Consider the following 14,782-nt stretch of genomic DNA (forward strand, 5'->3'; position numbering starts at 1 on the left):
AGCTCCTAACATAGCCTACAAACTCTGAGCAAGGAAGAGACAAACTTCGTGAGGGGGTGTGGTTGACCCTGTTGCTAGGTATGATGCATTCTTTTAAAAGGTGTGATTGTCACAGACATGCCCTTTTGTGAGCCTGCAAGGTGTGAACACCCAGTGGAAATGAACTGCATCACAATTTGACACTGTGAAAGAACTGTAATTGTTTGTGTGATCACTCTGCTGCAAACCCAAGTCATCACTACTGCGCTGTTGCATTTTTTCAGTTCCCATATGCAGTTGTGCTCATAAACTCACATACCTTTAGCAGAATCTGTGAAAACTGGATAAGTTTTTGATACTATGGCTGATCATGCAGCCCACTTACACTATGCCAAACAGCACCCAGACAAGCCTCAAAACTGAACTTTTTGGTTACAGCCATTGATGCTGTTTAGAGAGGAGTAAACAAGGCCTATGACGGAAAGTACACAGTGAAGTATGGTGGTGGATCACGGCACAGCGGCACAGGGAATTAGTCCAAATTTTATGGCACATGAATGAAGCATGTTATCAGAAAATACTAGAGGACATTTGCATTCATCAGTCTGGAAGCTGTGCATGGGATGGACTTGGACCTTCCAGTATGACAATGACACAAACAAAAGGTCAAGTTCAACCTTCAGTGGTGACAGCAGCAAAGGTTCTGGGGACTTATTTGTAAAACAGTTCGAAGGCTCCATACTAAAAATGTACGTATGAAAAAAAAACGCTAAAAATTATCAAGAATTTCTACAATCAGGCTTCCACCTCATCATCTGTGTCACCAATTTTCCATCTCCAAAATGTTCGTAAGCATGGGTCAATGTTTGTCCCATCAAGTCTGTTTTTATACATCACAGCCTTTCCGTGGGAAGTGACAAAAGCCTCTTTCAGGTCTCGTTTTGTGTGTATGCAAAGTTTATAAATGAGACCCCTGGAGTGGCAGTCACATTCTCCTGACCTCAATACCGTTGAGCCACTTTGGGGAGATCTTAAAGGGGCAGTTCATGTAAGAATAACCTAGAATTTACTGGACCTGGAGGCTTTTTGCTGAGAAGAATGGGCAGCTTTACCACCTGAAAAAAGCATTTTTTTACTCGTAGTCATTTTGTGTTTGGAGGAATTTCTCCTTCTGTACCTCTCTGTCTTTCCACCAGTTTCTTCTCTGTTTGAGAAACTCTTAAGCCTCTCTAAAGTCCTCTTACCTACTCCTAACAGTATTTCACTTTATAAGCTCTCTTAAGAGTGCTTTGTGAATAACCATGAGCTTCACTTAACTTCAAGGGCAAATTCGTTGTAAACTTTATAATTCTAAGAGTTTTCTTCACTAGGAGCAGCTCTTTTTACAAGGACGCTGTATGAATATGCCCCCAGATGTCAGCCATATTAAGCCAAATTAACAACCGCTTGTATCATTTAGCATCGTATGACAGGGGCGAAGACCCAGATGATCATGGAGGACTGGGACTTCCTCCAGCTGCAGTGTGCTCTTTACATCAACAGCGAGCTCTCTGGCATCCCCCTCAACATGGCACCAAAGAAATGGACCAGAGGCTTTGTGCAGAGACTCAAGGGGAAGCAAGGTATAGTGTGTTTGAATGTTTTATTTAATTTTTCTATTATTTGGGCTCTGTGTTTATAATGAACTCCGTGCACCAAATGCCAATAGCTCCTTAATGGAATAAAAAAGTTCTAACCCATAATACTAGTTAGTTAAATACTATTATTTATTTTATTTAGAGAGACATTTTTATGCTGGCATTTGAATTTTATTGTCTCAAATGTTAGTTTCTTGTGTGAGTTGTGACATTAATTGATTTACAGTAACTTTGACAACTCTGAAGAAAACAAAGTGCACATTTTGGATTACTGACTGATTTATGTGGCGTAAAAAAATCAGGTCGATTCAGAGGAAACCTCTCAGGAAAAAGAGTGGACTTCTCCGGCAGAACTGTCATTTCTCCTGACCCGAACCTGAGGATCGATGAGGTGGCCGTCCCTGTGCATGTGGCCAAAATCCTGACATACCCAGAGAGGGTAAGTTTCACTTGACGCCTGCAACAAATACACCAAATAACCTCTCCAGTGCTAGAACTAAATGTGACACCATGTTACAGGTGAACAAAGCCAATCTGGAGCTCATGAGGAAACTGGTCCGCAACGGTCCCGATGTTCATCCCGGGGCCAACTTTATCCAGAATCGTCTCATTCAGATTAAAAGGTGAGGCTGGCTGCTTCCTGTGCAGATTAAAACCAGTGCTCACCTGATGTGATTCACCACCAAAAATGTATCACTTTTGTTCTGTCAGGTTTTTGAAATATGGAAACCGTGAGAAGATCGCTCAGGAGCTGAGGATTGGTGATGTTGTGGAGAGACACCTGATTGATGGAGACATCGTCCTCTTCAACAGACAGCCCTCACTGCACAAACTCAGCATCATGGCCCACATTGTGAGTTTAGTTTTTGACTATAAATGAAGACCTTAACTCTAACTATAAAAGCCTATTAAATGCATCAATATGCTGTCACAATAACTATCTACTAAACAGAAATGATTACCAGTAGTACACCAATTGATCAGGCACAGGTGCTTGACAGATATTTGTCACAGATTGGAAGAAAATAGGTAGCTGAAGTTGTTATCTGCACCTAAAACTGCTTCCATCCATCCCAGTAAACCAGACTAAATGAGGTAAGGCCAAAACACACTCCCGCCAAATGTCACACATCAAAACAGTTGCCCCCATTATTTTATCTACAACCTTCTACTCGGTGGCGGCTAGGCATACACTTGCCACATGCCACTGTCCTATTTCCAACCTCACAGCCCCTAAAAAAAAACCACTTTTCCCTGCTTCCTCCCTGCTTGTATATCCCTGCTCCTGTGTCACCTCTTGCTGTCACTGTCTCTCGTGTGTCGCAGAATGGATCAGGAAAGCCTAGGTGTTGAGGTAGAGAAATATCCCGAGAAATATGACCCAAAACCCTGTCATTTTTTTTTACGACTTAACTTGATTGAATTTCAAATTTTCAGCAACACCAAAGCACCTCAAAAAGGAAAAAATACCAGGCAGAAAATAAATAATAAATAATAAATTGCCCATTTCTGAGATCCATTCATGAAATAATTGGCCGTCTACAGCTTTCCACTTTCTTATTATCATTAGTCTACCAGTCACAATACATGTCTGAATCCAATTTGCTGGGGGGTTTACAATGTGGTCAGTGGGTTGAGGATTTCCAAGTATGCATACACCGGGACAAAACTCATAATCTACCCCCACAACCTCTGCGATGTACTCATGAACTCAAGTCCAAAAGGCCTGGAGCATGACCACAGGGCATGGACTAAGTCATCCACTTCCCCGCTACACCTCCAACAGTCTTGTTTTGGAATTATATTAACCTTACTGTGATATCTCTAGAAACCTCCTTGGTAACCTCAATGACCTTCTCCCACTAACCTTCTGTGAAGGTGGTGCCCAAGTTCCTTTCTCACTGTATTTTCACAGCTGAGGTGAACTTGTATCCAGACTTGTTTATAAGCATAGAGCAGTAGTGAGAGGCCCCATGTCCTGTCTCTGCAATGTGTAGTATCATTTTAATGAGGTCCAAGCCCAAAAGGAGGACGATTATGTGCATAATCCTGTCATTTTAAAGACAGTGACAACCAAAATGTATGGAAAAATCTCAGCACACCCAAAAACAGCAGGTGCGTAGGAGAGAGGCTGCAACCCCAAAATATATCAGAATCAAAAAAGGCTCCCACACACTGTCTCACTCTCTTATTTTCATTTTATTTAAGCAATGTTTTGGTTGGTGTGACCTTCATCAGGCATTTCAAATGCCTGATGAAAGACAGTGACAAAAAAGATATTGCCTGGTGAGTCGCAGATCTAGACTCCTCAGGTAAGGAATCAAGTTTAATTCATTGACGTCCACGCTTGATTGTAAGCTGATGCAGAGTCAGACAAAGTACAAAGCTTTTAGTAAAAGTGGTAATACTGCAGTTCTTTGAATGGCATTTTGAGGCTGGCATTGTTATAATTTATTTTTTGTTCTCATCAGATTCAGAAACCGAAAAGTTTATTGTGAAGTAGGGTTTCACATAATTGGCTTTCGTATTTTGGATGCCTAACCATCACAATAAACATAGTAAGGGAAAAGGAAAAGGAAAAAGAAGTACAGCAAAAGGCAAGAATCAAAATGTAAAATATAAATTCACATTACAAAAATAAGAATAATATGTGAAATACCGTAAAACTTTAATTAATAGCCTGGGCTATTATTTGCTTAAATCAATGAAATCAAAAGGCCTATATCTGGGACAGGTCATTAATACCTTTCATGCGAAACTGTTGCTTGGCAAAGATGAGGAAATGCAGTCAAATTGTTTATTTAAACCAGTATGAATATTACTTTTATAAAAATTCGGCTTCGGATAATCTATCAATTATGAATCATTCATTTGATCTAGCTCCGACAAACCGTGCATCAGAGAGATGGAGAGTTACAGCACTCGAGGATTACGGCACCCGCTGCAACTTAATTAATATTTATGAAAAACCCTTTTGATTCTTTTGATCTGAGGACCCTTGTGGACTAAAAGAAGATGAATAACTTACAGGGTAATTAAGGAATGGACACATAATTTAAGGTAGTGTCCAACCCGGTTTTGTACAACTGAAGACCTTCAACAAAAAGAAAAAAAAAAGTGCTTGGCAACCAGACCAGGCCTCTAATTGAGACAGGCTTTTATTTGTCAAAATCTGTCGCCAAACGAGTGGATGGGATGTGCAAAGTATTGAACAGGAGATGTGCAGATGTTCACAGTATGAAGAATATGTTCAATGTGCAAAAATCTAGAGGGATTACTCGTGTAGTAAATGTTTGTTTAGTCGCTTCTTAATGTGTGACACTGGTTTTCACTGTTCCCAAACTCACAGGCCAGAGTCAAACCTCACAGGACCTTTCGGTTCAACGAGTGTGTGTGCACCCCGTACAATGCCGACTTTGACGGTGATGAAATGAACCTTCATCTACCTCAGACTGAAGAAGCCAAAGCCGAGGCCCTTGTCCTGATGGGGGTATGTATCGTCACAACATGTGGTCCATTCAGAGCACACACACACAACGGTGATGATGTCAGCATTGAAAACATATTTCGTCTTCTATTGTGTTGTGCTGTCAGTTGAAAATTGACTACACATTGACACAAATTATAACCTTTCTTCCAGACAAAAGCCAATCTCGTCACTCCAAGAAACGGTGAACCTCTGATTGCTGCTATTCAGGACTTTCTGACAGGTCAGTCAGCACTCTCTTTATATATGATGTGAGGCTCCTGGTGCGTCCAGTCATAGTGATAAAAGGAAAACGATTACTGATGGCAGAGGGAAATGTCCATTAAGTTACTTTTCTTAAAATATTGAATAATCCAGAGGCATTAAATCATCATTTTCTACCTGATGGGGGAGCACTACAGCCATATTTGAAAACTCACTGTATTCACTTTTAGGAGCGTACCTCTTGACGCTGAAGGACACCTTCTTTGACAGATCAAAAGCCTGTCAGATAGTTGCATCAATCCTTGTGGGCAAAGATGAAAAGATCAGGGTCTCTCTCCCCCGCCCTGCTATCATGAAGGTACTGCACTCTGCTGAGCTTGTTGCATAACTCTTTGTGTGTAGCCTGGCACTAATACTTTGCCATGTGTCCATCAGCCCATGGCTCTGTGGACGGGGAAACAGATCTTCAGCCTCATTCTGAAGCCCAGTAAGGATTGTCCAGTCAAGGCGAACCTGCGGACCAAAGGCAAACAGTACTGTGGCAAGGGAGAGGATCTCTGTTTCAATGACTCATGTGAGTTTCTAAAGTCAACATGTCCACTAACTACACACACAAGGGGTGGGTGATACGGCCCTTAGATTACATCACAGTGTTTCAGGGTGTTTTTTTGTGATAATAATGTTCTTGATGATGTGATAAATACTGGGAAATTTTTTTGTTTTAATTTCAAGAACATACAATTGCATTAAAATAAGGCTTATAGTTTTGTACGTCAGCATAAATGTAACAGTTTGCCTTCAGATATTCAGTAAAACGAAAATAATCTCTTAGACTCTCAAACAAAGATTATTTCACACAAATTTTCTCACAGTTAATAACCAAAAATGGAGTAGGCTGAAGCCCCAATATTATTTTTTGCCTATCCTATGTTTATTAACCAAAAGATAACCCAGAATATCAACTATACCAAAGAAAGGATGTAAATAAATTAATATATACAGTACAGGCCAAAAGTTTGGACACACCTTCTCATTCAATGCGTTTTCTTTATTTTCATGACTATTTACATTGTAGATTCTCACTGAAGGCATCAAAACTATGAATGAACACATGTGGAGTTATGTACTTAACAAAAAAAGGTGAAATAACTGAAAACATGTTTTATATTCTAGTTTCTTCAAAATAGCCACCCTTTGCTCTGATTACTGCTTTTTTCACCTTTTTTTGTTAAGTACATAACTCCACATGTGTTCATTCATAGTTTTGATGCCTTCAGTGAGAATCTACAATGTAAATAGTCATGAAAATAAAGAAAACGCATTGAATGAGAAGGTGTGTCCAAACTTTTGGCCTGTACTGTAAATACATACTCTAATTTATAATCCACTTTTTTTTTTTTTTTTTTTTTTTTTTTTTACATTTTGATCATTTTACTCAATAATCCATAATCATTTTGCATTTCAAGGCTTTTTAAAATCTCAACAGAGAGCTACATAATTTCAAATCAGCACTGAGTCCATTCCATAACTTCACATAACTTCACTCCGAAAACTTAAACACCTCTGTATTTTTGGTTCTCCTTTTACATGTTTCATAAACACTGTTGAATTATAATTTCCTTCTCTTAATTAAAAAAAAATTAAATACAGACAGGAAGGTTTCTGTTGACAACTTGAAAAAGTATTTCCAATGTTTCATACACAATGACCAATGGCTTCCAACATAGTTTATGACCTATAATCACTCCCAAAAATTTTTTTTCATATACTCTTTCAATTTCAACACCATTTAAGTTCAGTTTTATTTCACAATTAGCCCTAATGCCACCATTATATTCATTAAGTGATGACTTATTAACAGCAAACCGTTTTTTCAACATGATCAATTCCCTTTCAACTGTTTTTGATAACTCTTTCATGTCATCACCTGAACAAACTAAATTTGTATCATCAGCAAATGTTACAAATTTCAACATATTAGATACTTTAAAAATATAATTTAAATAAAGTATAAGTAACATAGGTCCCAATACCGAACCTTGTGGAACACCATGGGTTACTCTTCTAAGATGTGATTCAGTATTATTGATTTTTACAAACTGATAACTGTTATTTAAATAACTTCTTAACCAATGTTTTGCAACACCTCTTATACCATAGTGTTCACATTTCTGAATAAGGAGGGAATGATCGATTGTGTCAAATGCTTTACGGTTACATTACAATTCTGTATAAACTATCAATAGTACAACAAAATAAATATGTGTAAAATAGATCAACAGGCAATTTCAAACATTGTAAACCATTACTACATAGAAGGACTGTCCTGAATACCATTTGTGGTGCTTCAGAGCTTCAGTGATAAGTACCTGCGAATATTTGGAACCTCCATGTGACACAATGGGACTCGTGGGGTGGATGGGGGTGGGGAGTGTAATAGTGAATAATCATATTCATATATGTTAATCAGGGTGGCACAGTAGTGCAGTGGTTGGCATTGTCGCCTCACAGCAAGAGGGTTCCTGATTTGAACCCAGGGTGGGGGGGTTTGAACCAGGAACTCAGGGTGGGGGAGCCCGTCTGTGTGGAGTTTACATGTTCTTCCAGTATTAACATGGGTTTTCTCCGGGTACTCCGGTTTCCTCCCACAGTCCAAAGACATACAGGTTAATTGGTGACTCTAAATTGTCATCAATTGTGTGAATGTGAGCGTGAATGGTCGTCTGTCTCTATGTGTCAGCCCTGTGATAGTCTGGCGACCTTGACAGGGTGTACCCCGCCACTCGCCCAATGTCAGCTGTGATAGACTCCAGCCCCCCCAGGACTCAGGATAAGCGGTTATGGAAAATAAATGAATATACATTAATTAACCACCCAAACCTGACCCAGCTTTGGTAGGTGTTGGTGTGTCAGAGAGTTATATTGAGGGGAAAGAGAAGGAGGACTGTTGCACAGTGTTTCTATAGGCCAGCCGTGTATAACCATTCGCAATTCGTCTCAACTAATCCTGTTCCTTATTAGACAGACAATTCAGAGTCAATCTCTGCGCTGCAGACACCAGCCTCATTAGTGCCTGACAGTTGCCACCTACACTGAATTTCCTCCACCAGTTTAATGGCGAAAAACAAAACAATACACAGAAGCATCTGCATACTGATTAAGACAATTATGATGTCAACAATTAAAGGTTCACAAAACTGAAATAGATTGAGTTGTTTTTTTCCACCTAGACCTGTATGGTCTGTCATTTCTCCTTTACTCAGTCTGCTGTAACTTGAGTCACTCAGCTGAATTATTATAAATATTTTGATCAGTTTTATGGAATCGTCAATTTGGGCGAGATACTTCGGTGAAAAGCAAGCATCATTTTCAAACTAGTGCTATCAAAATATCGATTTATCGATGCATGCTGATTCTAAATATTTGAAACTATTGAAATACTCATTTTCCGCAGTATCAATACGACTTTCTTGCTCTCTCTTCCCTCTACCAGTGAGTTGACGCAAACACGCAGTGCCCCCAACAGCTCCGCCTCCTCTCACTCTTTATTCAATTCAATTCAGTTCAATTATACTCAATTTAATGCAATTTATGTCAGTTAAGTTCAATTCAAAGGGGCTTTATTGTCGTTTGCATTGCCAAAGCAAATGTAAAATAAAAACACAAAAGTAAATACAAGTAAAGATCCACTAGAAGAAAGAAATGTGGAAAAGAATTACATTGTATGCCCTCGGTGACATTTTACCCATTGTACTGAAAAATATACTGAGTATCGATAATTTTTAAGGTTTTGCATCAAAGTGAGAAATTGAACACTAGTTCCTACTATCACAAGGATCCCAGTGGAAGTTGATAAATGACAAAATAGAATTAAGGCCCATATAAAGGATTTTTTTCTTAAGAGGGTCAACTTACTTTTTAAATTATTGTAAATATTGAATTATATAAATTATTATTGAAAACCCTTATTTTTTTGCCAAAACAAATTCTCAAAACTCTCTTTCTTCTTCTTCTTATTATTATCATCTCCAAGCTCTTCCAGCTGTCATTTACCCTCTCAAACAGCATCAGGTGTCTCCAGGCAAGCACCATGCTGTGTTTTTTTTTTTTTTTTTTTACCTTGATTGTGTTTCTGTTCTGGTACCTAATGATGTCAATTCTTGTCACATTCTCTTTACACCTTTCCAGTCGTGGTGATCCACAACAGCGAGCTGATGTGTGGTAGCATGGACAAGGGCACCTTGGGGTCTGGTTCCAAGAACAACATCTTCTACATCCTGCTGAGAGACTGGGGACAGCTGGAGGCTGCTAACGCCATGTCCCGCCTGGCAAGACTCGCCCCGGTGTATCTCTGTAGGTGGCTCCTCCAGGGTCCTAACAACTTATATCCTGTAATGTTGTGAAAATTGAGATGTCTGTCATTCACAGCAGAAATAAACCTAGAACATTAATATAGAATTAGTGCCTGTGTTGTAATTTGAAAAATATTAGGGCATTTTATATTATTTGTCAACAGTAAACAGTTCAGCAAACTGGATAAGCTTTATAGATATTGATTGCAAATTCAGTTCATCTTTTTATTTATTTATTTTTTTAACTCCCAACCTTCAGCAAACCGTGGCTTTTCTATTGGAATTGGTGATGTAACACCTGGTCAGGGTTTGCTGAAGGCCAAACAGGACCTGCTGGATGACGGTTACAAGAAATGTGACGAGTACATCGAAGCGCTACAAACGGGCAAGTTGCAGCAGCAGCCTGGTTGCACAGCAGAGGAGACTCTGGAGGTAGGAATATATATATGTATGGAAATATTAATTATCCAGGTGAATCACATTCATATGTCATGAGATGCACACACCACATCACATCAAGATTTTTCATTTAGCGCCCCTATTTATAGCGACAACCTTCTCACCTCGTGGCTTTTATTCATATCATGTGAAGATTGTGAAAGGAAATTAGACATGAATTAAAGTTGGAGAGCTTTCTAATACCCTTCCTGCAGAGCTGAGCTGTTGAAAGAACGGGCAGTCTAATAATAGAAATGCCACCAAGACAGGAGCTCTTTACCACACAATACAAAGTTTAACAGAAAGTGCTAAGAATAAATTTTTTAAGGGGATGGTCCAGATATTTTTGAAGTGGGTTTGCATGGGGTACCCTGATATGGAAGCTGAGCAATGTACTGCTGTTGATGGGGCATAGCAACAAAACAAATTTTAGCCTCCTAAAAAAACACTATCAGTTTAAATGTATGCCATAATGAGTGTGTATTCATTGCTTTAACTCACATTCCAATGGGAAAGCTGTAAGCAGCTTCAGTTCCTCTGTGCTCTCGTCAAAGCCACCAGACTCCTTTGACAAAAACAGTAATTTTAGCTCGCTGAAAATGGGAGCTGCTGTTTACCGCTGCTTTGATAAGTTAGTAAGTCTGTGTTACTGTGTGGCTTTGGCGTGTCCGAACTAAACCTCTTAAATGCCAAAGTCACCCAATAACGCAAATGAATTAACTGTCGGAGCCAGTCATAGACCAGCACCTTCTGTGTTTAACAATGTTAAATCACTGTTTTTCTTAATGGAGTCTGGCTTTGTAGAGAGCAATATAACAGCTTAATTTTCCCGTTGGATATAGCCGTAAGGTGAAACGATGAAAATACTCTCAATATAGCATACACTTAAAATTATATCGTGTTTTTAGGTGGCTAAAATACATTCTGTCGCTGCCTCTTCACTAGAGTACATTCGTTAGCTTCCATGTCGGACCCCAGCCTGCTTCACCAAACCGAGGGCCTGCGAACTGACATTGCGCATCGGACATCGGACTGCCGCGTTTCCCAGATCGCTTTTAGTGCTAAGAGCTTCTTAAGAACGCTCTTAAGCCTCCTGTGAAAGAAAAACGTGTTTCCCAGATCGCTCTTAGCGCTAAGAAGATCTTTCACTAAGAACGAGTTGTAAGATGGAGCTGACCCACTCTAAACAGTCTTCTTAGCGACCAAACGCTCACAGCTCCAGCCGTGGCAGGCAGATTAATATTACACTAAGCAAGGAGATGTTAAAACAGTGTGCACCGTATATATTTTGGATCTATTTTATACTTCAGATTTATATTGTTTGGAATTAACTGGTGACAGAGAAACGCATGTCCTTGCTGTGCATATTGAATTTTGAATCTATATGTTTTATGAAACTATCTATATGTTTTATGTGCTCTCAAAGCTGTGGCACAAGTTACGCACCGAAATCTGGCAGAAAAAAAATAATAAAAAGAAAAATAAGTATGAGGAATAACAAGTGTGTTCCTGTATGTGCTGTGCACTAGGATACCATGTTGCTTACGCTCAGATACCAATTGCTCACACTCAGATACCATGTTGCTCACACTCAGATACAATGTTGCTCACACTCAGATACAATGTTGCTTGCACTCAGATACCATGTTGCTTGCACTCAGATACCATGTTGCTCGCACAAATTTCCTGTTCGAGCTTCGACTTTTCTCCTCGCGCTCAAACTGTTTCTGTGCACTCGCAGAATTTCTTCTCTCAGATTTCAAAATCCCCCAACCAATAGAATGCCAGATTTACTGTTGACCAATGAAATGATCCCTGCCTCCTTGTGGGCACGCTTGCTTTATATATATATATATGTATATGTATGTATGTATATATATATATATATATATATATATATATATATATATATATATATATATATATTTAAGCAATATCACACGAGAGGGAGTGATGTTGTAGGCCTACTGTATATCGTCACGGCTGTGATTCGGTCATAGATGAAGACAATTACAGCTGTGATGATATACAGTACAACATCACGACCTCGAGTGTGATATTGCTATTATACAACAGTTCAACAACAGCTTCAACAGCAATGCTGTGTAAGGAAATGTTAACAAAAGGTGATGAAATAAATTATTTAAGTACGTTATGTAGCTCTGTGAAAAAAAAAAAAAAACAGTTCCCCCAGTCTGTTGCCAGGCAACGCAGCACACATGCCAGGAACTCACAAGCTACTTTGTATTTACATTGTATGTGATAATGAACTCCTTGTTTGGAATAATGAAAACAATCCACAGGCCTCTTTTTGTTTTTTGTTTTTTTTATTGAAATGCATTTCCTTGAAATCCTCATGGTCTGTCTAAAAACAGACTGGGGAGTTATGCTTCAAGGCCAGAAAGCACAGAAAATTCTGTTGTAATAATTTCTGTATACACTGAACAAAAATATAAACGCAACACTTTTGTTTTTGCTCCCATTTTTCATGAGCTAAACTCAAAGATCTAAAACATTTTCTATATACACAAAAGACCATTTCTCACAAATATTGTTCACAAATCTGTCTAAGTCTGTGTTAGTGAGCACTTCTTCTTTGCCGAGATAATCCATCCCACCTCACAGGTGTGGGATATCAAGATGCTGATTAGACAGCATGAATATTGCACAGGTGTGCCTTAGGCTGGCCACAATAAAAGGCCACTCTGAAATGTGCAGTTTTGCTTTATTGGGGGAGTCTGGGGGTGGGTCAGAAAACCAGTCAGTATCTGGTGTGACCACCATTTGCCTCACACAGTGCAACACATCTCCTTCGCATAGAGTTGATCAGGTTGTTGATTGTGGCCTGTGGGATGTTGGTCCCCTCCTCTTCAATGGCTGTGTGAAGTTGCTGGATATTGGCAGGAACTGAAACACGCTGTCGTATACGCCGATCCAGAGCATCCCAAACTTGCTCAATGGGTGACATGTCCGGTGAGTATGCTGGCCATGCAAGAACTGAGATGTTTTCAGCTTCCAGGAATTGTGTACAGATCCTTGCAACATGGGGCCGTGCATTATCATGCTGCAACATGAGGTGATGGTCGTGGATGAATGCACAACAATGGGCCTCAGGATCTCGTCACGGTATTTCTGTGCATTCAGAATGCCATCAATAAAATACACCTGCGTTCGTTGTCCATAACATACGCCTGCCCATACCATAACCCCACCGCCACCATGGGCCACTCGATCCACAACGTTGACATCAGCAAACTCACCCACACGACGCCACACACGCCACAACCCTAACCCTAACCCGATCCCTGAGATGGTTTCTGACAGTTTGTGCAGAAATTCTTTGGTTATGCAAACCAATTGTTGCAGCAGCTGTCCGGGTGGCTGGTCTCAGACGATCTTGGAGGTGAACATGCTGGATGTGGAGGTCCTGGGCTGGTGTGGTTACACGTGGTCTGCAGTTGTGAGGCCGGATGGATGTACTGCATAATTGTCTGAAAAGCCTTTGGATACGGCTTATGGTAGAGAAATGAACATTCAATTCACGGGCAACAGCTCTGGTGGACATTTCTGCAGTCAGCATGCCAATTGCACACTCCCTCAAAATTTGCGACATCTGTGGCATTGTGCTGTGTGATAAAACTGAACATTTCAGAGTGGCCTTTTATTGTGGCCAGCCTAAGGCACACCTGTGCAGTAATCATGCTGTCTAATCAGCATCTTGATATCCCACACCTGTGAGGTGGGATGGATTATCTCGGCAAAGGAGAAGTGCTCACTAACACAGATTTAGACAGATATGTGAACAATATTTGTGAGAAATGGTCTTTTGTGTATATAGAAAATGTTTTAGATCTTTGAGTTCAGCTCATGAAAAATGGGAGCAAAAACGAAAGTGTTGCATTTATATTTTTGTTCAGTGTATTTCAGATATTTTTTGAATGCTGTATTTCATCTGGTCACAATGCAGTCATGTTTATTTAGGCTGAATAACGTCTACATTCACAGACTACTTTTATCTCCCAAGGGAGCTTCATCTTCATCAATCCAAACATTTGCTGAAAGTGCTTTATTACATTCATTACATAGTCAAGCGACCATTTTTGCCCTTTTATGTGGGACTCATGGGGGTTTTTGTAGACATGTACAGAGGGTAGTGTGACATGAGTGGTTTCCCAAAGCAATTCTGTTGTACTAAGTAAGAAAAGAAAAGATTCTTGGCATTTTGAAAAGACATTGCAGTGAACTGAAACTGAAACGTCTATGGAAGCTGTTTGAAAAGACTACAAATGTGCCTAAGAACACGTAAGTTGTCTTATTTTGTGTGTCTTTCTCAACAGGCTCTAATCTTGAGGGAGCTGTCTGTCATCAGAGACCGAGCTGGCAGTGCCTGCCTCAGGGAGCTCGACAAGAGCAACAGCCCTCTGATCATGGCTCTTTGTGGCTCCAAAGGTAAACTCGCTGGAAAGGAAACACGATAATACAAAACAATGAAACCTTTTGTTCAGAAGATCTTTTTGTGAATGCTGAGGTAGGCGTGGGCAATATTTTGATTACACTCAATGTATTATGGCGTGCTCCACGTGGGATATATAAAATGACTATCACGAACGTACAGACATGTTTTGTAAGCCAACGGCATGAGGCTTGCTTTGACGTTTAGGTTCTCTCGCTCTGACCAATGGATC

At 39.8% G+C, this 14,782-nt stretch overlaps 1 protein-coding gene across 2 annotated transcripts in view; it reads left to right on the forward strand.

Moving 5' to 3' along the window:
* Positions 1-14,782, forward strand: part of polr3a (polymerase (RNA) III (DNA directed) polypeptide A) — an 82,262-nt gene that overhangs the window by 30,550 nt on the left and 36,930 nt on the right. For both annotated transcript variants that reach the window (XM_049564513.1, XM_049564512.1), the window contains exons 7-17: positions 1,439-1,601; positions 1,919-2,055; positions 2,136-2,239; positions 2,328-2,469; positions 4,966-5,106; positions 5,257-5,326; positions 5,538-5,665; positions 5,743-5,881; positions 9,496-9,660; positions 9,919-10,091; positions 14,435-14,546. In XM_049564513.1, the coding sequence (XP_049420470.1) occupies positions 1,439-1,601; positions 1,919-2,055; positions 2,136-2,239; positions 2,328-2,469; positions 4,966-5,106; positions 5,257-5,326; positions 5,538-5,665; positions 5,743-5,881; positions 9,496-9,660; positions 9,919-10,091; positions 14,435-14,546 (1,474 nt within the window). The remainder of the gene's footprint in view (positions 1-1,438; positions 1,602-1,918; positions 2,056-2,135; positions 2,240-2,327; positions 2,470-4,965; positions 5,107-5,256; positions 5,327-5,537; positions 5,666-5,742; positions 5,882-9,495; positions 9,661-9,918; positions 10,092-14,434; positions 14,547-14,782) is intronic.

Source organism: Epinephelus fuscoguttatus, linkage group LG20, assembly GCF_011397635.1.
Source record: "Epinephelus fuscoguttatus linkage group LG20, E.fuscoguttatus.final_Chr_v1".
Lineage (NCBI taxonomy): Eukaryota > Metazoa > Chordata > Actinopteri > Perciformes > Serranidae > Epinephelus > Epinephelus fuscoguttatus.